General features: G+C 34.3%; 11 protein-coding genes across 11 annotated transcripts; 8 read left to right on the top strand and 3 right to left on the bottom strand.

The window, feature by feature from the left end:
• Positions 1-317: 317 nt before the first annotated feature.
• cubi_02741 (cyclin A) lies at positions 318-1187 on the top strand (the record flags this gene model as incomplete). The annotated part of the gene is made up of 1 exon (XM_029019752.1): positions 318-1187. The coding sequence occupies one exon, from the start codon at positions 318-320 to the stop codon at positions 1185-1187; it is 870 nt and encodes a 289-aa protein (XP_028875159.1).
• Positions 1188-2036: 849 nt separating this feature from the next.
• cubi_02740 (uncharacterized protein) lies at positions 2037-4025 on the top strand (the record flags this gene model as incomplete). Its single annotated transcript, XM_029019751.1, has 1 exon — positions 2037-4025. The coding sequence occupies one exon, from the start codon at positions 2037-2039 to the stop codon at positions 4023-4025; it is 1989 nt and encodes a 662-aa protein (XP_028875158.1).
• A 282-nt stretch (positions 4026-4307) lies between these two features.
• On the top strand, positions 4308-7505 carry cubi_02739 (PRP16p pre-mRNA splicing family SFII helicase; the record flags this gene model as incomplete). The annotated part of the gene is made up of 1 exon (XM_029019750.1): positions 4308-7505. The coding sequence occupies one exon, from the start codon at positions 4308-4310 to the stop codon at positions 7503-7505; it is 3198 nt and encodes a 1065-aa protein (XP_028875157.1).
• Positions 7506-8010: 505 nt separating this feature from the next.
• Positions 8011-8961, top strand: cubi_02738 (Ymb4 methylase; the record flags this gene model as incomplete). Its single annotated transcript, XM_029019749.1, has 1 exon — positions 8011-8961. The coding sequence occupies one exon, from the start codon at positions 8011-8013 to the stop codon at positions 8959-8961; it is 951 nt and encodes a 316-aa protein (XP_028875156.1).
• A 278-nt stretch (positions 8962-9239) lies between these two features.
• cubi_02737 (SEC14d domain-containing protein) lies at positions 9240-10304 on the bottom strand (the record flags this gene model as incomplete). Its single annotated transcript, XM_029019748.1, has 1 exon — positions 9240-10304. The coding sequence occupies one exon, from the start codon at positions 10302-10304 to the stop codon at positions 9240-9242; it is 1065 nt and encodes a 354-aa protein (XP_028875155.1).
• A 649-nt stretch (positions 10305-10953) lies between these two features.
• On the bottom strand, positions 10954-11792 carry cubi_02736 (ragulator complex protein; the record flags this gene model as incomplete). The annotated part of the gene is made up of 4 exons (XM_029019747.1): positions 10954-11196; positions 11289-11410; positions 11483-11541; positions 11677-11792. 4 exons carry the CDS (start codon positions 11790-11792, stop codon positions 10954-10956), a joined length of 540 nt encoding a protein of 179 aa, XP_028875154.1.
• Positions 11793-11935: 143 nt separating this feature from the next.
• Positions 11936-13816, bottom strand: cubi_02735 (uncharacterized protein; the record flags this gene model as incomplete). Its single annotated transcript, XM_029019746.1, has 1 exon — positions 11936-13816. One exon carries the CDS (start codon positions 13814-13816, stop codon positions 11936-11938), a length of 1881 nt encoding a protein of 626 aa, XP_028875153.1.
• Positions 13817-14159: 343 nt separating this feature from the next.
• On the top strand, positions 14160-16356 carry cubi_02734 (uncharacterized protein; the record flags this gene model as incomplete). The annotated part of the gene is made up of 5 exons (XM_029019745.1): positions 14160-14326; positions 14474-14657; positions 14730-15122; positions 15183-15939; positions 16124-16356. 5 exons carry the CDS (start codon positions 14160-14162, stop codon positions 16354-16356), a joined length of 1734 nt encoding a protein of 577 aa, XP_028875152.1.
• A 132-nt stretch (positions 16357-16488) lies between these two features.
• Positions 16489-19635, top strand: cubi_02733 (uncharacterized protein; the record flags this gene model as incomplete). Its single annotated transcript, XM_029019744.1, has 1 exon — positions 16489-19635. The coding sequence occupies one exon, from the start codon at positions 16489-16491 to the stop codon at positions 19633-19635; it is 3147 nt and encodes a 1048-aa protein (XP_028875151.1).
• A 282-nt stretch (positions 19636-19917) lies between these two features.
• On the top strand, positions 19918-21114 carry cubi_02732 (TPR domain-containing protein; the record flags this gene model as incomplete). The annotated part of the gene is made up of 1 exon (XM_029019743.1): positions 19918-21114. One exon carries the CDS (start codon positions 19918-19920, stop codon positions 21112-21114), a length of 1197 nt encoding a protein of 398 aa, XP_028875150.1.
• Positions 21115-21633: 519 nt separating this feature from the next.
• cubi_02731 (uncharacterized protein) lies at positions 21634-23610 on the top strand (the record flags this gene model as incomplete). The annotated part of the gene is made up of 1 exon (XM_029019742.1): positions 21634-23610. The coding sequence occupies one exon, from the start codon at positions 21634-21636 to the stop codon at positions 23608-23610; it is 1977 nt and encodes a 658-aa protein (XP_028875149.1).
• Positions 23611-24163: the final 553 nt, after the last annotated feature.

Raw genomic sequence — 24163 nt, 5'->3', positions numbered from 1 at the left:
CTGATGAGTTGTGTGGATGGTTTGACCAGATTTATTTATGTTAGAAAGGAAGGTTAAGCTATTGAAGTATTTAGAAGCAGAAAAAAAAATGTTGGAAAGGTTAGGGTCTATAAGAGGAAGGACTGTGCGTGGTAAGTTTTAAGTTTTGAGGTTTGGGTTTTTCATAATATCAAAATCTGAGTTCTCAGTAACTCTCTTAGAATAAGAGTAAGTTGAAGTTTAGAAGAAAAAATAAGAGGAGAGGCTCAAGAGAGGCTAGGCTGGACCAGGCCTAGAACTTTATAAGTGAGAAAGAGAGAGACACAGAATTTTGTAGAATGAAGAAAAACACAAGACTGGTTAAAAAAACAAGGATCAAGAAAGAAGAGAGGGAAAAAAAGCAAAAAGAAGGTGAATTAGAAAACACAGAAAATAAACAAACATTAGTAAATATAAATGATAAAACTTATTTCAGTGCAATGAGACTTGTAGAGGAGAGTATGTGGACAAGATGGAGTCTACTTAAGCTGGATCCAGAAACCCGTGAAATACAAGCTACTATGTTTAAGGTACTAAATGGACTTGGGTTAATGTATCAAGTAAAGTTTGTGAGTATTTACCTAATGATTTTAATGAGAAACACCTGGGAGGAAGTACAGTCCAATATGGGTAAATGTTTTGCAAACAAGAGTTATGGTTACAAGTACAATCTATTAATAATTTCTTGTATATTTATTTCATCCAATTACGAAGAACTTGAGCCTCCAAATTATTCCAACATAGTCCAAGCAGTCCAAGAGAATGGCTTTGAGATGAAATCTGGAGAAAAAATGATTAGAAAGCAAGTCCACATCTTGGAAAGACTTGCTTGGAGACTTACTGGCTTTCAAATTGAACTCCCATCTGCTAATTCATTTCTAATGCAAATCATCCAAAATTCTAACTTACCAAAAACCAGTAAATTCAAGGTTTCCAGACTATCTACAGAAATTATTCATAATTCTCTTAATAGCGAAATTATTACTAAATACAAGCAATCACTTATTGCTACGTCATCTATTACTTTAGCTATTACAATAGAATTTGAAACACATCCTAAAAAGAAACAACTATATATAGATAATGTAGTTGCCTACTCGGGATATTGCAGAAAAGAGATAGCATCAATACAAAGAATTCTCAGAAAAACGTCCTTGGATAGAAAGTAATCTACTAACATCCAAAATTTAGATTAAAAACACAAGTAGAGTATTTGAGCACAATGAAATATATAAGAAATCGATGTAATTATAAATTATAAAATATATAAATCAAGATAAATAATTATATATAACCCAGCAATCATATTAGCTACGGTTATAATAGGAAACAGATAAATACTCCAAAGTACACAATCCTTATCGTCACAACCAGTTTAATCACGTTAAGGAAATCTGTAGATTAATTGAATGAGTATTAAGTATTCAATCTGAATATAGTTCATTTATATTCTCCAAATACTTTATTTTGATTTAACTAATATCTATTTCAGACTTTGGCGCCAAAAGTGCCGTCTCAAAGCTGCAGTGTGTGGAGAGTAGGGGAGAAATGAGCGGATCAATTGGGATATATAAAAGACATAGGAAATAAATTAGTGTCTAAGAGACATATAAAGGACAGGATAATAAAATTGGAGTGAGGTAAATCAGGAAAAAAAGAGCTGGAAATATCATGTATATCCGTACGTGTTTCAATGTGACGCCAAAAAAAAATTAATTAAGCTGGGAGAAATGAGTAAAAGTAAAATAATGGGCCCCTCCAGTGAAGATATAAAAGATACAAAATCGGCCCAGTAAAATTTTGCAAGACAAGAAAACCAATGAATAATAATAAGGCTTTTCCTCGACTATAATATCTGTAAGGAGAAGAAGAAAATAAAAGAGGTAGGGATTTAAAACTTGGGGGTGTTACATAAAAGTTAACAGATTTTTATGAAATTGAAGAGTGCTCTAGCTCATATTTTAATTACCACTAGAGAGCTGGTGTACCTCTAGAGCTGGATTTCAATTAGTTTAAAAATGATTGAGGACAAAAGTACGTTTAATCAGAATGAGTGCATTGGAGGTATAAACCAGAGTATTGGTATAACTACAGAAAAAGCTCAGATAAGCGTCCAGAATTTTGGTTCTAGCTCTATTAGTAGTAGCAGCAATCTGGGAGGTTCAAAATCATTTTCAACCTGTAGAAGATGGATGGTTTCCGGGAGATTTCAAGATATACTTCCAAAAGAGTCACTAACAATGAGCCTCATGGATTGGGAAGACTTATATAGAAGAGAAAGGCTTGCTCAAGTACACCATAGTGTCTATACAACTTCAGGATGTTTTCTACAGCTTGATCAGAGACAGCTTGTGATGAGCTGGATCAGTGATGTGGCCCACAGACTTGCATGGGAGAAGAGTACTTTTCATATCGCCACAAGTTTAATAGACCAATATATGTTTTGTTTAGAGAGAGATCCGATTTCCAGAAGAAAGCTCGATAGAAGCTCTCTTGCAGCCACATTTGCAGCAGCAGTAGTCACTGCAGCATCTCTAGGAGAATGTTTAGGTGAGTGCCACGATAGAAAGCACTGTCCTGGGTTGCCTCCTTTGCATAGATTCGTCCAGAGTAGTGGTATAATTCGATCAAGTAGGGACATTGTTGAGATGCAAATCCAACTTTTGGTTCAGACATCCAGATATGGTGGCCCCTCTCTACTAAACAAAACTCCAGCTCATATGACCCTACACTACCTCTCAAGACTTAAACATCTGGTGGATTCTCTCTACAACTCCTTATCCGAAGTTCTTCCTGGGTCCTCCTGGCCATTTGGATCCCAAAATAGAGAAAATTTTCCCCCAAAGGTAGCTAACTCTAACTACAATGGTGGTCTAGATGGTGGTACTACCACAAATGTTAACTTAGAAACTGGGCGTCCCGACGAAATCCTTTGCTGTAAGAAGGGAGCCTGTTGGGCCAATAAGATTGGGCTCAGTACGACAGTAGGACAGGCAGTCCTTGGAATCCGTGAGAAGATCAATTATGCTTATCTATTCGAGAAGATTATGTTTGCACACGAACTTGCTCTTTACTCAGGGCTTAATTTGCTAGTCCCAGGTAGCAGAATCGCAGCATGTGTTCTTATAAACATTCTAATCAGCTATGACCCCATCCTTCAGTTTCCCTCACATCAGAATATACTTTATAACAGCTTGTGCCTACTTGATTATGATACTGGGATCAGACCATTTATGCCGTATCTCGATCCTTTGGTTCGCAGGGTTATTTCTATGTCAATGGAGAGCATACAAGCATTAGAAAATAGTGGCGCCGGCGGCAAGCACGGCGGGGCGAAGGCGGGGGTTCCAGTTGGTATGCCACTGGACGATACATGTTCAGGAGTCATTTTGATTCATAAGCACCATGTAATTCCAGAGAAATTACTGAACGGATTATGGGTTTCTAACTTGATTGCAATGCATTCAAGAATGAACCAACCGAACATAATGACTCCATTTTCACTATCATCTCCGAACTCTATTCCGGTTTCCCCACATTCAAGTTTAGGTTCAGCAAGTGGATCGCCTGGTACTTTTCAGTGTTCTCCTTTGTTTTATTCACTGGGTGGATCCAGATGTTACTTGGATGATAAGGCAATTGTTCAAAATATAGGAAAAGGTAGATTTGCGGGTGTGGGAGGTAGCAGTGGTGGTCTTGCAGCTTATGGAGCAAATACTGGTAGTAACAACAGTAGATGTGGTGGGAGGATGCAATATTTGGAGAATTCGGGCGGGCTTTCTGGCAAGAGAGTCCTCACGGAAGGTGAGCATAGTGAGATTCAGTATGATTCGGGTGATTATAAAAGGGATTCCGTTTCCTTGAAGCTCCTCCAGAAGCAGCAAAATCATAGACACTTTATTGGTAATCACTTGCATCTTGTCAGTAATAGAGTTAGTGATGACCAACACTTATATACAACCTGTTCCACAGCAACTAACTCTCCTCTTTTAGGAGGGCCTATTTAATAATAGGTTTTATAATGGTCTAATTTCGTTTTATCTATTTTTTTCTGTTTTTTTTCAACTTTTTTTACCTTTTTTTTGGATTTTATCTTTATATCTCCCACGTGGTTTCTTTTTGGGGTAGTTTGTTTACATGCAGTAGGGGAAGTTTCCCGCCCAAAATGGGAGTCTGAGTCATGTATGGTTAATAAATAATTGTAATTAAAAATTCTTTAATAGTTTTATGAAGAAAGAATTAAGTAGGATATTTTTCTCCGGAAAAATAGTTTCCCTTTATTCTGCCGGATGTTTTCTGACAGGAGTAACTCAGGTGGAAAGGCCAGTGGTTTAATTCGAGAAAGAGCAGAAGGAAGGAAAGACAGATATCATGTGTATGAACGAGACTGGGGCAGTGAAAGGACCAAACAAAAAAATTACAAGAAGGAACGAGAATTTTACAGCAGGAGTCTTTTGGATAGAGAGGAAGAAAGAACCCAACTGCCTCAAGATTCTTCTCAGCTAGATAGAATTTGGTATGACTCATATGAGGATGGGGGCTCTGCTTCTCTAAATGACCACTTTGCCTTTGATTCTGGGTTGCTATTATATGGAAATGGAGGTGTTTCTGAACTCACAAAATACTCAAAAGAGGACTTACAAAAAACAGGAAAGGTTCAAAAGCGAAGGAGAATCAGCCAAAAAAGGATTCAAGGTAACATAGATAATGAAAGGTGGGAACTGAGCAGACTTGGAGGATCAGGAATTGGCTTAGGTATAGACATTATGGAAAGAAAAGATAACTTATTTTTAAATGATTTAGAGTTTGATGAGAAGAACAATAAGAAGATTCACATAATTGTGGATAGAACTTACCCAGCATTTCTGAAAACTTGGGAAATGAATACTATTAGGTCTCAGTTAGAATTCTCCAGATGGGATCAAGAGACTGAAAATGATGAAATTAGTATTATAAAGGATAAAACTAGTGATATAGCAAAACTGGCAAGAACTGGGAGCTCTATTTTAAAAACTTTAAGATCGAAAGAAAACAAAACTAAAATGAGGCAGAGATTCTGGGAGTTACAGGACTCCAAAATTGGAGCATTAATTTCTTCAGATAAACCCCACTCTCCTGAGAATTCAATACGTCTCCAGGAAGAAGCTGGAGAAGGTGAGAGTGGAAGTTTCAAACAAAGTTTTGGTAGTTTATTTAAAAGAAACAAAGATGAATCTGGAAATCATAGAAACAGTAATGAATCCGGTACTGATTCAGATCTATTTGGAGATCTTGAAAACAATCCTAGACAACAAATCTTAAAGACTAGACAAAACTTACCGGTATATAAAGTCAGGGATTCACTATTAAAGCTTATTGGGGAACACATGGTAGTAGTAGTAGTTGGAGAAACAGGTAGTGGAAAGACCACCCAATTGACACAATACCTTCATGAATATGGTTATAGCAGACGTGGGATCATTGGATGTACCCAACCAAGAAGAGTAGCTGCAGTCAGTGTAGCACAAAGAGTTGCAGATGAGATGAACGTAGATTTAGGAGAAGAAGTTGGATATACTATTAGATTTGAAGATTTTACAAGCAAATCCACAGTTATTAAGTATATGACAGATGGTGTTTTAATGAGAGAGAGTCTAAATGATCCAGAACTTGAGCGTTATAGTGTTATTATAATGGATGAAGCTCACGAACGAAGTCTAAGTACAGACGTACTTTTTGGTATATTCAGAAGTGTTTTATTGAATAGAAGAGATTTTAGACTAATAGTAACTTCGGCCACAATGGATTCTGAAAAGCTCTCCTTATTTTTTGGTAATGCTCCAATATTCAACATTCCTGGAAGAACTTTTCCAGTAGAAATTGAGTATTTAAGATACTTTCCAGATGACTATATAGATGCTGCAGTAAGACAGTGTTTAAAGATTCACTGTACCAATCCATTGGGTCTTTTATCAAATAAAGATGACACAAATAACCAGAAAAGTGATGGAGATATTTTAATATTTATGACAGGCCAGGAAGATATTGAAGCTACATGCGTACTTATATCAGAGAAACTAGATAGTCTAATGATAGATGGGGCTGATCCACTTTTAATTTTACCAATATACTCGCAGTTACCATCAGATCTACAAGCAAAGATATTCAAACCAAGTCCTTATAGAAAAGTAATAGTAGCAACTAACATTGCAGAGACTTCTCTTACTTTGGATGGTATTAGATATGTAATAGATTGTGGATTATGCAAAGTCAAAGTTTACAATCCAAAAATAGGTATGGACTCTCTTCAGATTACACCAATTAGTCAAGCTAATGCATCTCAAAGAAGTGGTAGAGCTGGAAGAGTATCTTCTGGAATATGTTATAGAATGTATACAGAACAAACTTTTTTAGTAGATATGCTTCCAAATAGTATTCCAGAGATCCAAAGGACAAATTTATCAAATGTTGTGTTATTGCTAAAGTCTTTGGGGTCAGAAGATGTTTTTTCTTTTCCATTTATAGATCCTCCCTCATCTTCTTCAATTTCAACCTCTTTATACCAACTTTGGTCTCTAGGAGCTTTGGATGATAAAGGTTCCTTAACTGATCTTGGAAGGCAAATGGCCAGATTCCCTTTAGATCCTCCATTATCGAAAGTTTTACTAACAGCTAACAAACTGGATTGTTTGATAGAAGTAATTGTAGTTGTTGCTATGCTAACAGTTCCTAGCGTGTTCTACAGACCTAAAGACAGGGTAGAAGAGGCAGATGCATCTAGAGAAAAATTCTCGGTACCTGAAAGCGATCATCTAACTTTACTGAATATATTTATTCAATGGAAAAGGCATGGATCACATGTAAAGTGGTCAGAGAAACATTTTCTGCATCAAAAAGCATTATTACGTGTTGAGGAAGTATTCAAACAAATTCTTGAGATTTACTCAAACATAATTAACATAGAGACAATTCCAAAGGTTGACTGGAAACCAAATCCTATGTGTTGGGATAATCTTAGAAAAGCATTTTGTAGTGGGTATTTTCACAATTCTGCAAAGATACGAGCTATTGGACAGTATGTAAATTTATCAACATCTGTTCCTGCATATATTCATCCTTCTAGTTCACTTTTTCTTTCTGGAGTGAACCCAGACTACTTAGTTTATCATGAAGTAATTATTACTTCTAAAGAATATATGAATACAGTCTCTGCCATAGAACCTGAGTGGCTTAATTTCTATGCACCTCACATTTTTAAACTTAACATTTACGATTCAAATAAAGATTTAATTTCTTTGGACAACTCTTCACAAATTAGTTGCAAAAAACCTAACTCAGACGAGATAGAGAACGTTAACACTATTACTTATACTGAAACTGGGACTATGGAAGAGGCTCAAAACTCCACAAATCTTCCGAATCCACAACCAGAACTCTGTAAAAAATCATCAAGTAAGATTAAAAGCAAAAAAAATAAGCATGCACTTTCCTTTAGCTTTGGAGATTAGTGAAATGAGCTAAAGAGTTATTATAATGAGTTATACTTTTTTTTTTAAATTACCGAAGATATTATGTAAACTGAAAACACTAAGTTACTGAACATCGTTTCTAGTTGTTTTTTTTAATGGTGATTTAGCTTCACCAATTTCTCTCAATTTCTTTTTTCATTATATTTCTAATTTTTAATTTTTCACATTTTACATTGTATACATGCAATTTGTCAGCTTTTGTTAGTATTAATAATTTAGGCGGGTTTTCTGTAATGTACAATAAAAAATACGAATTTAGAGTAATTTGATAGTAAATGTCAAATATTAATTGGGCGGGAGATTTAAAGAAAAATAATAAGAAAAAAAAATAGAGAATCTTGCCAGGTAATCAGATCAAGCTAAAAATAACATGAAATAGAGAGGTTGGGTGGAAATAAGTAAGTTATTGCTAATAGTCGAGTTTTTACTAGAGAAGAAACCTTTTGAATAGAGGTTTTGGAGTTGACCAGAAAATCAAAATAAGATGGGAAGAAACAATAAGAAAGTAATTTGTAACATTAAGCCATCCGACAAAGAATGTAGACCACTCACTTCTTCAGTACCGGAGATGTTAGACGAAAAAGGTGATATTCTTAAGGAGAAATGCGATGAACTGGAAAATAAGTATGTACATGAGATTTATGAGACAATGGCGGAACATTTTTCTCATACAAGAGGTATTCCCTGGCCAAAAGTGAAGAATTTTGTTTCATCTTTTGGGCCCGGTTCACTTTTGCTGGATGTTGGATGCGGAAATGGGAGGTTTATGGATTGTGTTAAAGATTCAAAAGTTTTCTTTATGGGAACTGATCGTTGCAAATCACTTTTAGAATCAGCTAGAACGAGGAATCCTAATTTGCAGGTATTCGTTGATAACTGTATGAAGCTTAATATCAGATCCGGGACTTTTGATGGAATAATATGCATTGCAGTTTTACATCACCTATCTACTCCTGAACGCAGAATCCAGGCAGTGAGTGAGTTAATTAGATGTCTTAGAAGAAACGGGACTCTCTTAATTTACGTATGGGCTTTTGAACAAAAGAAAGGAACGGTTGGATCACGCAGCTTTTCTAGTAAGGACACTATGGTGCCCTGGCACTTCCAGAAAAAGTATGCAAAAGATAATCATGAGAAGGCTGAAAACATACAACAGTGCACAGATCAAATCAAGGAAGAAATGGATGATCCTCAAAAAGAAGCAGGGAGCCTCGGGAATATAGTTAGAGTCCCTCCAGAAAAATACTTGATAGCTTTGCAGAGATATTATCATTTGTTTGAGGAACAAGAAATTGTGGAAATATGCAATAAGGGTATTGAAAAATACAAGGAGGGTATTAAAGGTCAAGGAGATTGTGAGTTAGAAGAGGATGTGAGCATAATAGAGACATACTTTGATTGCAATAATTGGGCAGTAAAAATTGCAAAGAATTAGCCATGCATGCAATATTTGCCATTTACATGCAATTATATTCATATATTCCCGCCAAAAAATTATGTATTTTAATACTTGAATAATTGAAAAAATTTAAACATATATTTTTTGGTGCATTTAAAACCAAACATTTGATCAGCAAGTTAGTTCATATCAAGACTTGTTTGAATAAAATTGAGATTGGACTCATTAGTCTTTCTTTAATGAAAAAAACATGTTTCACCTTTTCTATATTTTCTTTACCCTAATTTTTTCTGGTAATTTTTTTTTTTTTTTTTTTAATTTGTAGGCATTTTTGTTGGCTCTTGAATTTTAGTAGAAACTTTACGTTTTTGTATTAATTCAGCAAGCATGTGACCTTGATACTTAAGTTCCCAGAAATTGTCAGAAATAAAATCATGTTTTCCACCAAATTCCTTGGGAATGTAATTTCTATCTATAAAATGAGAAAGAGCATCAAAGTCTGTAATAGAATCTGGTGATTCAAATACTTTGTTAATTATTTGAAACTTTTTTTTTAACTTTTTTTTTGTAATAATAGCTAACTTTATCGAAAACTTAATAAGCCTATTTGGTTTAAACATTAAAACTTGCCCAATTTTAATTGGAAAGCTCTTCATAATTAATTGGAAAATCCGTAGACAATATTCAACTCTAAAATCACCGAATCCAATTTTTGACGCATTAATAAGTATGCTTAATCCATTTCTTTCTGCTGCATATTCATATGGATTTTCGATCATTATCAATTCTAAAACAAAAACAAATAAAAGTATTAAATCATCGACAGTTTGAAACCTGGGATCGTGGTGATGAAGGTTAATTATAACCAAAAGTCTGCCATGAAGATCTAATTTGTCAAATATTACTACTTTTCCAGTGCGTAACTGAGATAATATTGCTGGATTATGAATATCAATCTCATTTCCATTCTTTGAATTAAACTTACACATCATTGTTGTAAAAGATTTATAAGACTTGACTGCTTTCTCTACATTATTGTTCATACTTCTTAGGCAAAATAATGCGATTTCTTCTCTCGTCCAGCAGGATCTAGTCAATTCTTTATCTACAGTATTATCAATTGGACTGAATTTGTATGAAGATTTTTGCAACTTTTCACTCATATTTTTTAGTTGCTCTATTTCTTTCATAGTTTTGCTCCTTTCTTTGATTTTTTTTATATCTAAATTGGTATTTTCAGCCTTTTCTTCTGTACATATAGCATCATTTACATCATTTATATACACATTTGTTGCCATATCATTGCCATAAATGCAGCTATGTTTTGAAAGCTCATTATTATATGATGATGACAGAGTAAAATCATATTTTTCAATCATATTTTCGTTGATCTCAAATATTTTCCCCTATTGTTTTCAGACTTTAAACATTAATAACTCGAATATTCACTTTATCAAATTCGTAACCTTTAAAGGCCAAATTAGTGCCAATTAAACTAATAAAAGCCTCCAGTTGTTCAGCACAATGTTTTCATCACGAAACGTTACCAGCCTATTTATATTTATCTGGTTTTATTAATTTTTCTAGACATGTATGGATCTCTGGCGTATCTCCTGCCAAATTTTGGCAACGTAAAGGCGGGCTTTTAAAACAAATTTTTATTGGTAGTAAAAATATTGTTATGGTAAATGTTATAAGAAATGATTATCAAATCTGCATGCACACACGTATTTGGCAATTTTGAATAATTAATAGGTGTTTCTAGACATTTCGTAATTAGTAGGGTTATCTTAAAAGATAGCAAACAAAATCTTTATATTGAGTAGTATTAGTTTCATTTATTATAAGTAAGATTTTTCACAATAACAGAAAAAGAAAGAAAATAGCATTTATATAATAATAGTAATATTCGTATTAAAGAACTAAATTTTCTTTTAAGGACTAATTATTGAAGTTGCAATTCTCTTAACACCAAATAGAAGTTGTTCAAGGTGAGGAATTAATTCTAAAACTTCTCCTAAAGAGAAATTAACAAATAAAAGGGATAAAATACGTTAATTCATGTTGAATTAGACTACTAGTACTCAAATGTTGAAGTCCTCTATTATATATTAGTTGTATATTTAATAAACACCACCAAATTGTGTAGTTAGGAACCTCAATATAGTCTAGTATAGCTGATATCTTACCTTCATAATGAAAGTTTGTGACAATATGTATAATTAAGGGATGAAAATTGATTTGGAAAGTGGAGTCTTTATTTGTTCGAATCTAAAACGATGAGAAACAGAAAATTATTACAGTATTTGTAGATTTTCATGATTTTTAAACTCTGCTTTAAGACCATATTTAAGGTAACTTACAATCACAAATGAAGCTTTTCCAAATTCTTCCAATTTTTCACAAGAGGAAATTAAGCTGGCAAAAACTACCGGTATTGAGGGATTTATAAGGACAGATTTAGAACCAGATGAAGAATTTGAGGCTAAACAGAGAAGTATGAAATAATCAGTATGGGTAAATTTTCTCATTTCAATAAACCATTAACTTAACTTACCTTTTAGTACTACAACCCCATCATGGTCTGTCACACAAATTGATTCAAGTCCTTTTTTTCTATAAATCAAAATAAAACAAGTAAGTTATTCTAGTTCAGTCTGATTTTTCATATTCTCCTCCTCTCTCTGTCTCCCACATTCCTTTTCCTCCAATCCCCCTTAAATATTACAACACAATATGAATTCAACTTACTTCTCAACTATTGAGTTTAGCAGAGAAATTAGGTGCTCAAAATTAAAACTGAATTCCTCGCAAGAGTTTTCAGGATCTGTCATAAAGTCAGAAACACTTAAGCCTGTAGGGTGCATCTAAGCTTTAAAGAATGAATTATAATATTAAATAAAGTGGGAAAAGGCGCCAAGCTCAATAATTTATAAATGATATTAATTAGACTAGACTAAAAAAGTAAAATATATGAAGACCTAGTTAAATCAAGAATCAAGCTAAAGTGTTAGTTCTTGTTATAATATTCAGATTGAATGCTAGATTTACCTGAATTTGGAAAGTTTGTGGCTGTCTGCATATTCCCATTTGAGGTAATAGTAGGACTATTTGAAAGTGAATTATATGTCTGAAAATGTGGCACTTGAGAGATTTGAGGTACTTGAATAATTTGGGGAATTTGAGAAATCTGTGAGACCTGGGCCACCTGGGGAAATTGTCCAATCTGGGGAATTTGTTGTACTTGAGAAATTTGTGGCATTTGAGGTATTTGATGGGTCTGAGAAATTTGCGGAATCTGAGTAACCTGAGACATTGTTTGTACCTGGGATAAATTAAAAGTAGAGAAATTTGAAGGTAAGTTATTTGAATTAGCTGGAATTATGGGAACAACTTCTGAAACTAATTGCATGGTTACGTGTTCTGGCGCCAGATTCACAGATTTCATGTTAGAAGAGTGATTTTTGGCATCCAATAATGTCCCAGTGTTATTTATGTTGTTTAAATTAACATCATTCTTGATGGATGAGTTTAAAGTGTGGCTGGATGACTGTGAGATAGGATTATTATGCTCTAAGTGTACTGAAGTGGGTAAAATTGGGGTTTGGTCTGAAACAATCGAGTTATCATCGACTTGGTCTTGGTCATTTTCAGTGTTATCTTGATCTTTTTCAGATTCTTCAATTTGCTGTTTTTTTGCATTTCTTAGAGCAAGTCTGTCACTTCTGTCCTTGACAATATTATTAGATGCTACTGGGGCATGCTCGTAATTTAGTAAATCTGAATCATAACCGTGCTTATTAATCCTAGATGATCTTCTTGTAGCATTTTCGTTCTTAGAATAAGAATAATCAATGTTCATGGCAGCCTTTCTTTTTGTTCTTCCTCCATTAAGCATTTCATCAGTAGGAGCACAATTACCCCAGGATGATTCCAGTTGGTTTCGAATAGATCTCATTTGTCTGATTTTCCTTAATTTAGCCTTTTCAGCAACAATTAAAGCATTATACTTAATTTCAAGTTTCTGACCAATTTCATACAGATCTTCACTATTTAGAAAAGTCTTGAATGTATTGCATAATGTATCTGAATTATCTGAAAGTAATGTCAGTTCACCTGTCAAAGATGATTCCCTGTATAATTTAAAAATAACTTCATCATTTGGAGGATTAATATACCAATAGTGGTGACCAAGTTTGTCATCACCAATATATGGAGGAGAAAGCCCAAAAAAACATTCTCCTGGTACCACTTCTTTGCATTTCATAGAATAATTCTCCATTCCTTGAAAAATACTCCTTAATTGTCTGCTTTCTTGAATGCAAGTGTTTAGCAATATTCTAATAGTTCTCAATCTTTCATAACTGTGTACATTTTTATATTCATTATCCCTATATGGGTTATATAATTGGGTATCTAATAGCTCACCTTCCTCCTTATATATCTCAGAATTCTCATTTTCTTGTTTGTCAGCTTCTTCTGACTTAACATTCTCAGAATTCTTGAATGTTTGATTTTTATCCAAATTTTCTTCCAAACTCTTATCTGAAGTACCAGTATTTGATTCTATCTTATCCCAAAAGATCACACTAACATCTATAGGCCTTTCATCTAAAAACTTGGTTAAATTCCTTTCTAATGTAACATGTGGAGGAAACCTTTTCCCTAAAAACCCCAGTAATTTCAAGTGAAGATTTTTAGAGTACTCAGTTAACTCTTCATTTTCAAACATATCTTGAACATCTTCAAATGTCCACTCTATTGCCATACTAGTGTTGCTGATTAGTCCTAGGAATCTAATCAATACAAAATAATGCGGATTCTCAACTACTGGTACATCTGGACCGTCATTATATCTCAAATACTCGAATTCAACCAAACTCTCCACCATTCTAATCTCACAAGAAATTCTGATTCCAATGGGAAAAATCTATCTTCTTCCTGCCTAAACTGCCACTTTAATTATTATTTATTTTCCTTCTAAATTTACTTCTATTCTTGCCCTATTCACCATTTTTTATTATTTATTCTATTTGGCGCCATATTCGCCCGCCCGAAAGTGACCCCACCTTAATATTATGGTGTTATAAAGCTGTCAAAGAAAGAACACAGAGGATTAAAAAGGCATTCCAAATGAATATCTAATAAACTAAAGTCAGAGATCTTGCCAGTTAGTTGGAGTTTTTAGTTATTTTTGTGAATTAAAAAATTGAGATTAGTTACATGTAAGAGAAATGGGGTCTATTGATGAATCTATTTATTATGGGGTTTATGGCACCAAAATTACATGGGATGTAGGATGGATTCCTGTGGAGAGACTTAGAGGTAATTCATATTATAGTGAGTCTTGGCTGTTGAAAAATGATGTAAATTCTTCTATGGAAAAGTTGAAAGAGGAATTGTAAGTTTAAAATGAGTTTTTTTTCCGGTTGTATGGGATAATATGTATATGCTGTTATTATATAGAATTGAATGATTTGAGGTGATTAAAAGAGTACCGGATTTTATTTTAACATTACTTATTTTTTTTTTTTTTTACAATTTTCAGGGAAGATTTGGATTCTCAGATTAATATATGTGATAGACAAATAGAAGAAAGTTTACAGGAAATCATGGAATCTCAGCAGATCGATAACTTGGGTGAAACAGATATAAGTGATCTGAATCCAAATAACTTGGAAGACCCCAATGTTTTTTTAGAAAATGCTCAAAATGTTAAAATTCATCTGGAGGTAATGTTTTAAACGAATTAATAAATATAGTATTACTTAGTAATTTACACTTCCATTATAACAAACTAATAGGACAGGAAGAAAGCTGTTCAGGAAAGTATGAGGAATTTGAGGTCAGCAACTTTGCTTTTTAGGTGGGACAAGAAGTCTTTGCCTCCTTATCTTCATAGGTTAGATGCACCATGGATTCATTTATTAAATGTGCAAATTCAACGAGATAAAGATTTCCAGAATTGGATTCAGAAGCAATGGGATGATACTAGAGAAAAGTTTTTCAAATCTAGAGGTTTAAAACCTCCGAAGATAAAGAGAACTATTAGCCAGGCAATAGGAACTTCAGAAGAAAAAGTACCCGTGAAAAGTGGGTCTAAGAAAAAGAAGGGGTCCAAGTCTAAGGAGGATGAGGAGGGTTCTGATAAACCTCCACAAGTTGCAAATGAAGATATGAGATTTGTAGCAAAGATGGTAAGTTAAGTTCTGATTAATTTTTTCTTTAACACTATCAATATTACCCTTTGATCATAGATTTATGGAGAAGTAGGGGTTTCGGAAACTGGCAGGAAATTTTACGCAACAAAAGCCTTGGAAAACGCAAGAGTTCTTAGAGATGATGCAACTGAGGCTGAAAAGGTTATGAGAGGACAATGGAGGTATATTCTACTTTATTGTGGAGGAGATTTTCAAGAATCTGGCTTGGTTCCCTTAATTGCAACTACTGGTACAAAGTACTCGCACCCAAAGTTTAAAATAAGACATGCACTAGCTCTCATTAGTCCATACTGTGAACATGGAAATGGGGTATCTCTAATAAGAAATTTATCAGGCCAAAGACACATATACTATTATAAAAGTGATTTACTTCATTATAATCTTTTATTGATCATTAAGGCTCTCTCTTTCCTAGAAAGCTATGAGATCTTCCATGGAAATATTAAGTTATCTAATATATATGTAAGCGCCACAGGGTTTATACTGCTTCTCGGGGACTTTATGCTCCCTTTAAGACTGAAACATTGGTTTATAGAAGTAATGAAAAAGAATGCAAAAGTTCCATTAAACACTTCTCCTGAACTGAGATATGCATTAATGAAGCCAAACTACAAAACATACGAAGATTTTGAGAAAGAGGTAGACTTACATAAGAACGATGTTTTCTGTTTAGCTATGGTTTTTCTCTCATTGTCACTAGTTTACGAACCAAAAGAGACGGACTATAAAAGAATTAGGAGCTTTGTTAAGGAAAGCTTACTTAAACTAGCTGCAGACCCTGCTTGGAGTGCCGGTAAGTTTAAAGTGTTATTTTAGTGTAACATGGACGAATTAGTAGGATGAAAACAACTAGTTTACATTCTCTTGAGGCCACTACTAATAATAACTACAAAAAATTAAATAAACACTAACTTCTATAATATAATTGAATAATCCCTCAGAATACATTGAACTACTCGGAAAAATGCTCACTATAGATCCCAAGAAAAGACCTAGTTTTCAAAATTTGCTAAAATCCCAGGATTGTGAAATGCTCCTGGGTGATGGATTCTTTGAAAAATTAAAAAAACTTTTCCTAATGAAACCAATCGACAAAGCTGTTGAAGAACTTTTACAGCCAGAAGATGAAATCCTACATTTTTCAAAACTTTCTGACGGAGTTGTTCTTCGAGAAAAAAAAACTAATGAAAGCACATGCAATTACATGTAAAATTTTACCCCACATTTGCTTCCTCATAATAATACGTTGTTACAATACCGGCATTTTTGGCGGGAAAGTTGTGGAAAATCAGACCCTCACACATGCGTATGTAAGAAAAAGCAGAATAAAGAGTGTGGTATAATGGGATTATCGGGTTCGACAACAGTAGAGAATTGCAGAGTAGGAAAAGTGAAACTGAGATGCGATGGGAGGACAAGGAAAGAGAGTGTTTCTGCCGGAAATGGTGGGCCAGGCAGAGTTGTTAGTTTTTTTGAAGAGTTGAATGAGTACCTTGACATAGAGTTTTTGGCGGAGGACATTGAAGAGTCGGAAAGTTTTTCGGAGGTTGGAGAGACTTTGAAGAGAGGGAAGTCTCACGATGTTTCCTTGGTTTCAGTTTTGAAGGAGAATTCTAAGGAAGAGAGTAGGCCAGAGTTAATGAGGTCTGAAACTTATAATATAGGCTCAGAAGCCTTTGGTTGTGGTTGCGAGAAGTCTTCATCTGGCAACTTTAAACGCAAGCTGAGAAGCTTTTTGAGCCCAGAGCTATGCATTCGGATTCCAAATGAAAGCAGAAAGTTTTCTAAAGAAGGGATTGTAGGATCTGGTAAGGTTTTAGTAGGGAGGGATGACTTAATAGATACAGCAATGAGGTATATTTGTGACACAGAAAAGAATGCTTCTCTACCTCTATTCCCATCTTCTTTATATGCGAGCAATATAACATGCAATTCTTGGTATTCTTTGACTGGATTTTTGGAGAATGGAATATCATTTGAAGTTCCAGAAGGAGTCGAAGCAATTTCTTTGATGGGTTACGAATTTTCAGTAGACGATGCAAATGTTAGGAGATCAGCTAATTTGCATAGTATTTCGCTTTTGGAGAATTTGAGGTTGGTATTACGTGAGAAAAAAACAGCAAAGTTTACTATTATCAAACCTCAGATATGGTTTAAGCGCACAGAAGAAAGCTTGTCTCATTTGGAGGAGGAGAACCTGACCAAAAGATCACTTGTTTCTAATGTAAGGGATATTAATGATGACCAGGACAGGTTTTATTCACAAGGGATAATTTACTGTTCTATGCTGTCAGGTACAGTTAGTCTGGCAGAAGGTAAAGAAGGAGTAGAGGTTTGGTGGAGCTTTGAAAGCCCGGCTCCCAGTCTTCCTAATGAAGCTATTAAGTTACCTTTAGTGGCTTCATTGGATGTGGGAATTTCAAAGCTGGAGAATTGGTTATTGAATGAGACAGTTCAGCATCCTGAGACCTGGGTTCCTTTCTTTGTTCCACAGAAAAAACTCAAGAATTCGGCTCCAATTTGGGTTCATAGACTAGAAAAACTATTATTAAATGCTCAAATCCTCTGGAAATGCCAATATTTAATTAAGTCTTTGAATACTTATAATTCTTGTTTTTTAGCTTTGGCTGGAACAAATTCAGCTGAGGATGACTATAGAGTTGGAGCAAGTTCAATACTATCGAAGTTCATAAATGAGGACCACATTACAAACTATACCGTTTGTTTCTCTGAGTTAATTAGTCAATTTGAAAGTTGGAGAGTGAACCACCGTATTACAAGTGATTACTGTATGGAAATGATGTCCCTAATTTGTGTGGGAAGCTTGGTAACTTCGGAGAGCTTATTAGAAATCATGTTATCCCTCAAACAATCTGGATTTGAGCTTAAGTTGTCTATTTCTCTCCAGAAGGAATCACCTTTCACTGACTCAAAGATTCCAAAAAAAATGCTGGAAGAAAAGTTCACCTCGTTCTTATCAAAGATACTTTTGTTAAGAGGGTTGTCTTTAAGAAGCTTGCTCAATTATCGTACTAGAGAATTTTTGGTTCAACATCTTAAGACTAAAATTCAAAGCTTGCAAATGAATGGAAGTGAAAAGGTGAATATAAAAGAGTCATTTGGTAGGGTTTTGGATGTTTTTGAGAAGGACCAGGCTTTTGAAAAAGCTACTCAGACATTTATCACGGGATTGAATTTGATCAGTTCTCTAGTACTTAAAAGAAGTCATTTCCTAGTAGTAGGAGAGACTATTATGTCAGCAATGCTTTTTTTCGCAGAAGTGGACAGAAATATAACATTTGCAAAGATTATGGGAGAAAAATTACTTGAAAGTGGATTAAAAGCAGCTGGAAAAGAAACCCTGGAGCAGGTTTCCTGGAAGGAAGTTTCAGGAATTGAGACTCTGTTTAGTTTGGATGAAATTTCTAGGGCTATAGAAACTTTGGGCTACTGGATAGAGGAGGAGACTTCTTTGTTCGAGGCATATAGTGAAAAGATGACCAGAGAAAACTATTTTTTACTAAATCAAAGGCTAGAAAGGATCTATGAATCAATTAAAATTAAGGTTCACGTACTAAGAATAAAACTAAGCCCAGCTTTCATCAACTTTTTGCTCCCAAGAGCAGTAGATGAAGTTAAGGAAGAGCTTTACTCTTTGAGAAAAGGTGCATTTTCCAGACTTCAAGATAACAAGGAAAACTGTCGAGGAATGATCTTTGAAAATTGTTGCCAAAGCAAATGCTTTACAGACTCTAACAATAATAGCCACATTCAGGAAATTGAGACTTTTATGCCTGGGATAGATATGAACCAGAAAAAGATCTCAGGAAAAGATCAAGAATTACAACAGTTATCTTCTTGTGAAAGTGAGTCTGACTCCTCTAAGCCAGAATTAAAAAGAATTTCAATTTCCTCTATGATATTTTCAATGGCTAAATCTTTGGTTTCTCGGGAGAGAAATATTAGTTTTACTGGTATTCAGTGTTGCAATACTGATAGAACTGATTTCAGAAACCTTTTGGATCTGGCTGACTCTAATTGTGGAGAAGGTGCCTACAACCCTCCGACTTGGTCTATTTCTGAAAATACTGGTTGCAGGACTCTAGTAGAGAAGTCTACCTATATGTCATCACAGAAGAGAGCAGATAAACTGGAAGAGCTTATTTTGGATTGGATTAAGCTAAGGTGCTGGAACTTTACAGATTCAGATCTCAGATGGATCGATGGTTGTAAATATGTCGGCGGTGGTGAATTCGAGACGGCTTTAATGCAGCTTTCTTCGGACTTAAATACTGAGGGGGTAGCAAAGAGGATTTTACAAGAAGTAGACCATTCTGAAGTTCGTCAAAGCCTTAGACATGTTACTTTTGAAGAAAGCTCTCCTCTAATTCTTGTAAGAAGCTATATACTTCCGTACGGGGAGCTATTGCTTCCTAATCCCCAAGTTTCCCAACTAATTGGTGCTGTGAGATCCTGCAATTATAGATAATACAAAATTTAAAAGGGTCCTGTAGAAAAATACAAAGATCTAACAATTACGGAAAGTAAGTACAATTTGCAAGAAAAAAAGAGATTTATTATAAATAACTCCAGTAAATTTTGCTAATAATCTTCACAGTGTTTGGTAAAATTGAAGATTTTTCTTTTCAGAACAACTTTCTGACCATCACTACCTCCAACATGTCCGTATTGACTATCAAACACATTTGGCGCCACCGGTCGTGGCATTGTTTGAGCGCCAAAATTAAAAGCTGATTTATTGTAAAACAAAATGAATCCTAAAACAAAAAGTATGCAAATATTAGATGATAACCCAATAAATTCAAAGGTTTCTCAAGTCGTTACGACTGATGAAGGAAGTGTTGGCGGAGTAAGCGTGTACGAAGAGGAGGACGATGATATAGATTGGGAGGTGAATCCAGAAGCGGTAAAGAAGTTGGTAGAGAAGTACCAGGGTGAGGAATTTCCTTTGTTCATGGGGGAGGATGTATTAGATCCAAATAATCCTCATATTCAGGCGTTACAGGCGCTAGTATATGATGATGAGACTCCAGAAAGTTTGGCAAGACAGTTCAGAACTGTAGGGAATGAGTATTTTCAAGATGGAAAGGTAAGGTACAAAGATGCAATCATAGCATATACAAAAGGTATAGAACAAAAAAGCGCAGACAAGGAGACAAATTCTTTGTTATATTCCAACAGAGCGCATATATATTTGTTGTTGAAAAGGTATGTAGATTGTGTGGACGATTGTAGAGCCTCTCTGAAAGAAAATCCAAGGAATGTGAAAGCAGCATATAGAGGGTGCAGAGCTTCGATGTGTATGCAATTATATAAGCAGGCTTTAAACTTTGCATTGCATGGGTTAAAGTATGAGCAAGCAAATCCTGAGTTGTTAAAGCTCAAATCTCAATTGGACGAAAGGCTTTCGGAGATTGAAAGGAAAAAAAAAGAACGTGAAGAGCTTGAGAAGAGAGATGGTAGAAGTGAAAATGAGCAAAAAAGAGATCATATAATTAGTGAAAGAGGATATATTTTAGGAGAGGCAATTTATGATGTGATACATACTTACAATCACGAGATAAAATATTTACAAGGTGAGTTGGTGTGTCCAATATTAATATTATTGGATGAACCAATGCTTTGTGAATTTATATGTGAAGCTAAAGAGAGCTCAACATTGTGTGACCATCTTAAGGTAATGTTTCCAAAAGATAGGAATTTACCATGGGATACTAGTGGAAGGTATAACTGGGAGACTGTTTCGGTGTTTTACGAGCCTGGTCCGCCTCATCACAATATTGTTTGGGAAGTTTCTATTGAGAAATCTATACGAGAGATTTTAGATGTGGTAAAATATATTCCCAAAATCCCAACATTACACATTATTGCAAAGAATTCAACATTTATTGAGGAGTTTACTAAAATAACTTATAATGTAATCAGGGATCCTTTATTGGTTTGTTAAGTGTGTAGTAATTAGTAAGTGATGGGGACTTTATGAATGAGAAGATATATAAGGTAATAGTAACTAGAATTATCGATATTATTATTATTTAATTTTAAATTATACTTAATAATCATTTTTTTAAAAATATGTTAATTAGTTTTTTTATTTTCCTTATTAAATCGTCTATGTTTACATTTACTTGAAAAAATAATTATTAACAAAAATCCCGATATTGGCGCCTAAATTAATGTATTTTAGGGTACCGAAAATGAGGTTAAAAATAATCAGTGAAAACAAAATTGCCTATAGAAAAAAAAAATTGGGAGAAAATTAGGTGATAGAGAAATCAGGAGGAAATTGGTTGAGGAGATAAACTATTTATATGCCGAATAAGGCTTAATTAGAAGAAAGAAACGATTACAACAGGCTTAATCGCAAAATTAGTGTCTAAAATAATACCCCACACAATAGAATTCAAAGCAAAGTGAAAATTTTAATTAATCTTTTTTTATATTATATAAAAAGAAAGAAAAATAAATGAAAGTAGAAACCCCTCAGATTATCTGGCACTCTAAAGATAGTAAATTCGCAGATAGGGTGTATTCTTTAGATTTTCAGCCAGGAACTTCGAGATTAGCAACTGCAGGAGCAGATGAATTTATTCATATATGGGAGATAACTAGAGAAGCTGAATGGAAGTTAAAGATTTTATCAAGATTGTTAGGTCACGAAAAGGAAGTGAATTGTATCCGATTTTCATCAACTGGAGAACTACTTGCATCTGGAGGTCAGGATGATTCACTATGTATATGGAAACCAACAACAGAAAAACAACAGGTGGTTTTTGGCCAAAATTCAGAGGATGTTTTGGGATTTCCAGAATATTGGAAAAGAATAACAGTAATGAGATGTATGGCTCCAGTAATATCCTTAAGTTGGTCCCCAGATGACTGCAAAGTTGTCGTAGGAACAGAAGATGACCGTGTTACAATATGGAATGTTTATACAGGGAAGCTTCTACGTCAGTTAGATGCCCATACCCACATTGTAATGGGAGTATGCTGGGATCCAAAGGATGAATTTATTGCTTCTCAGAGTTCAGATCAAACAGTACGTATTTGGAAAGGCAGAACAAGCAAGGCAAAAAAGAAAAGCAAACCAATAAATGCTTTTAATTCAAATACAAATGATACAAAAACTTCTTCAAAGGAAGATGTTGAAATGGAAATAAATAATAAAATTGGCGGGAACTCTGAACATGCATGCACAGAAATAAGTCTCAATACCGGCCCTGAAATGCCTGCATGCAATGCAAACTGTGAGGAGCTGCCAAAAGAAGAGGCGGGCGTTGATTTTCAAAATGTGGCATCTGGAACTCCAGAATTATTAGTTGCACCATCAGAATCCTCAACTCCAATATGTGACATGGGAACAATTCAGAATACAGCAACCCAACAGATAAATAAGTCAGATGTAAAATCTTGGAAATTACATCATACAATAAAGTATGAAGTATCAGATAACTGTTCAAAGCAGAAACAAAATAATTTGGATATTGAGATGAACCCAGACTTGGTGGTTGGTGATTGTGCCACTCCAAATAATACCAAACTTTCAAGTAATAATAATATAAAAAGAAGGTGCCTGTTTTTAGCTGAGTCTGCTACTACGAGCTTTTTTAGAAGGTTGGACTGGTCACCCAAAGGCGAGATGCTTGTGGTTCCTACAGGACAATACTTGTTAAATAAAGAATTAGAAAATGATCAGGGTGATAATAAAAACGGCCAAGTACTTGTTCCTGTCTCCTATATATTTTTAAGAGACGAGTATTCTTGCCCAGTAGCAGTACTTCCATCTCCTGATGGTACAACATCTTCAATAAGATTTAACCCTGTAACATTTTGTCCATTAAAGTCTTCAAATACTTCTCAGAACGCATTCTTCTCCAGTAGAATAACTCCTCAAAATGGTGAGGATAGCTGGTTATTTTCAAAGCATGGAAATCGTGGAGAAATTGTTCCTAGATATATATTTTCTGTGGTTACTTTAGCTGGAACTATATATATATATGACACCCAGCATTTCCACCCAATTGTTTGCATAAGAGGTCTTCATTTTCAAGGTATGAATGACGCTTCCTGGAGCAGTGATGGCCACACTCTAGCTGTTGCATCGTCTGATGGTTATATTACAATCATCTTTTTTGAAAATGGAGAACTTGGGGAAGTCCTTATTCCTTCATCGGTACCTAGTAGTACTAATAATACAATAGAATCTAAAGAAAAAATCCAAAATTTTGAATATGATGAAAATGTTGACAAAAACTCATTCAAAACAAATAATGATAATGAATGCATTGTTATTGATGGCAATTCTAAGCAATCAGTAGTTTCTGAGAAAATTACTGCTTCTTCTAACATATCTGCATTAGATCATGTAGATACCCAAATTCCTTTTCCACCCAAAACTAAGAGAAGAATTACCCCGACAGTTCTCATGTCATACGACTCCTGAAGATAAAATAAGTAAGCATATCTCACTATTATAATAGTAAAACTGCCAATAATTATGACAATAATGCTTATTATTTTAATACAATACTTGCACATACATATACATAATAACATTCAAACTAAAAACCTATCTAACGTGCCAAATCTACTTTTAATATCTATATATTGTTATTTCTAGATTTATTAATTCGTTTCTATATACTAATTCATTTTTTAACATCACTTTCCAAACTAAATTCAAGTGCCCGCCGGCGCCAAACTCATGACCACATATAATACCTATGTAACATGCTAAAAATCTTCAGGTATTATTGAAGAAAGTAATAAATTAATAAAAGTGAGTTCTCTTTATATAAAGCTACTTTAGATCCAACAGTAATAAAAAATTTCACCCAACAAAACTTTATTTAACAGTATTATTACGTTATAAACATAACTAATAACGTAACTAGTCTATAACTCATCTTACAAATACTAGCTTACTATATTTCAATAAAAAAGAAGTTGAAAATATTTTTAAATAAAAATCGAATTTAAAAATAAAAACTTTTTTT

This window comes from Cryptosporidium ubiquitum (assembly GCF_001865345.1).
Source record: "Cryptosporidium ubiquitum isolate 39726 chromosome Unknown contig_1, whole genome shotgun sequence".
In the NCBI taxonomy this organism is placed as follows: Eukaryota; Apicomplexa; class Conoidasida; order Eucoccidiorida; family Cryptosporidiidae; genus Cryptosporidium; species Cryptosporidium ubiquitum.
The sequence above is the reverse complement of the archived record's forward strand: the minus strand, read 5'-3'. Positions and strand labels throughout refer to the sequence as shown.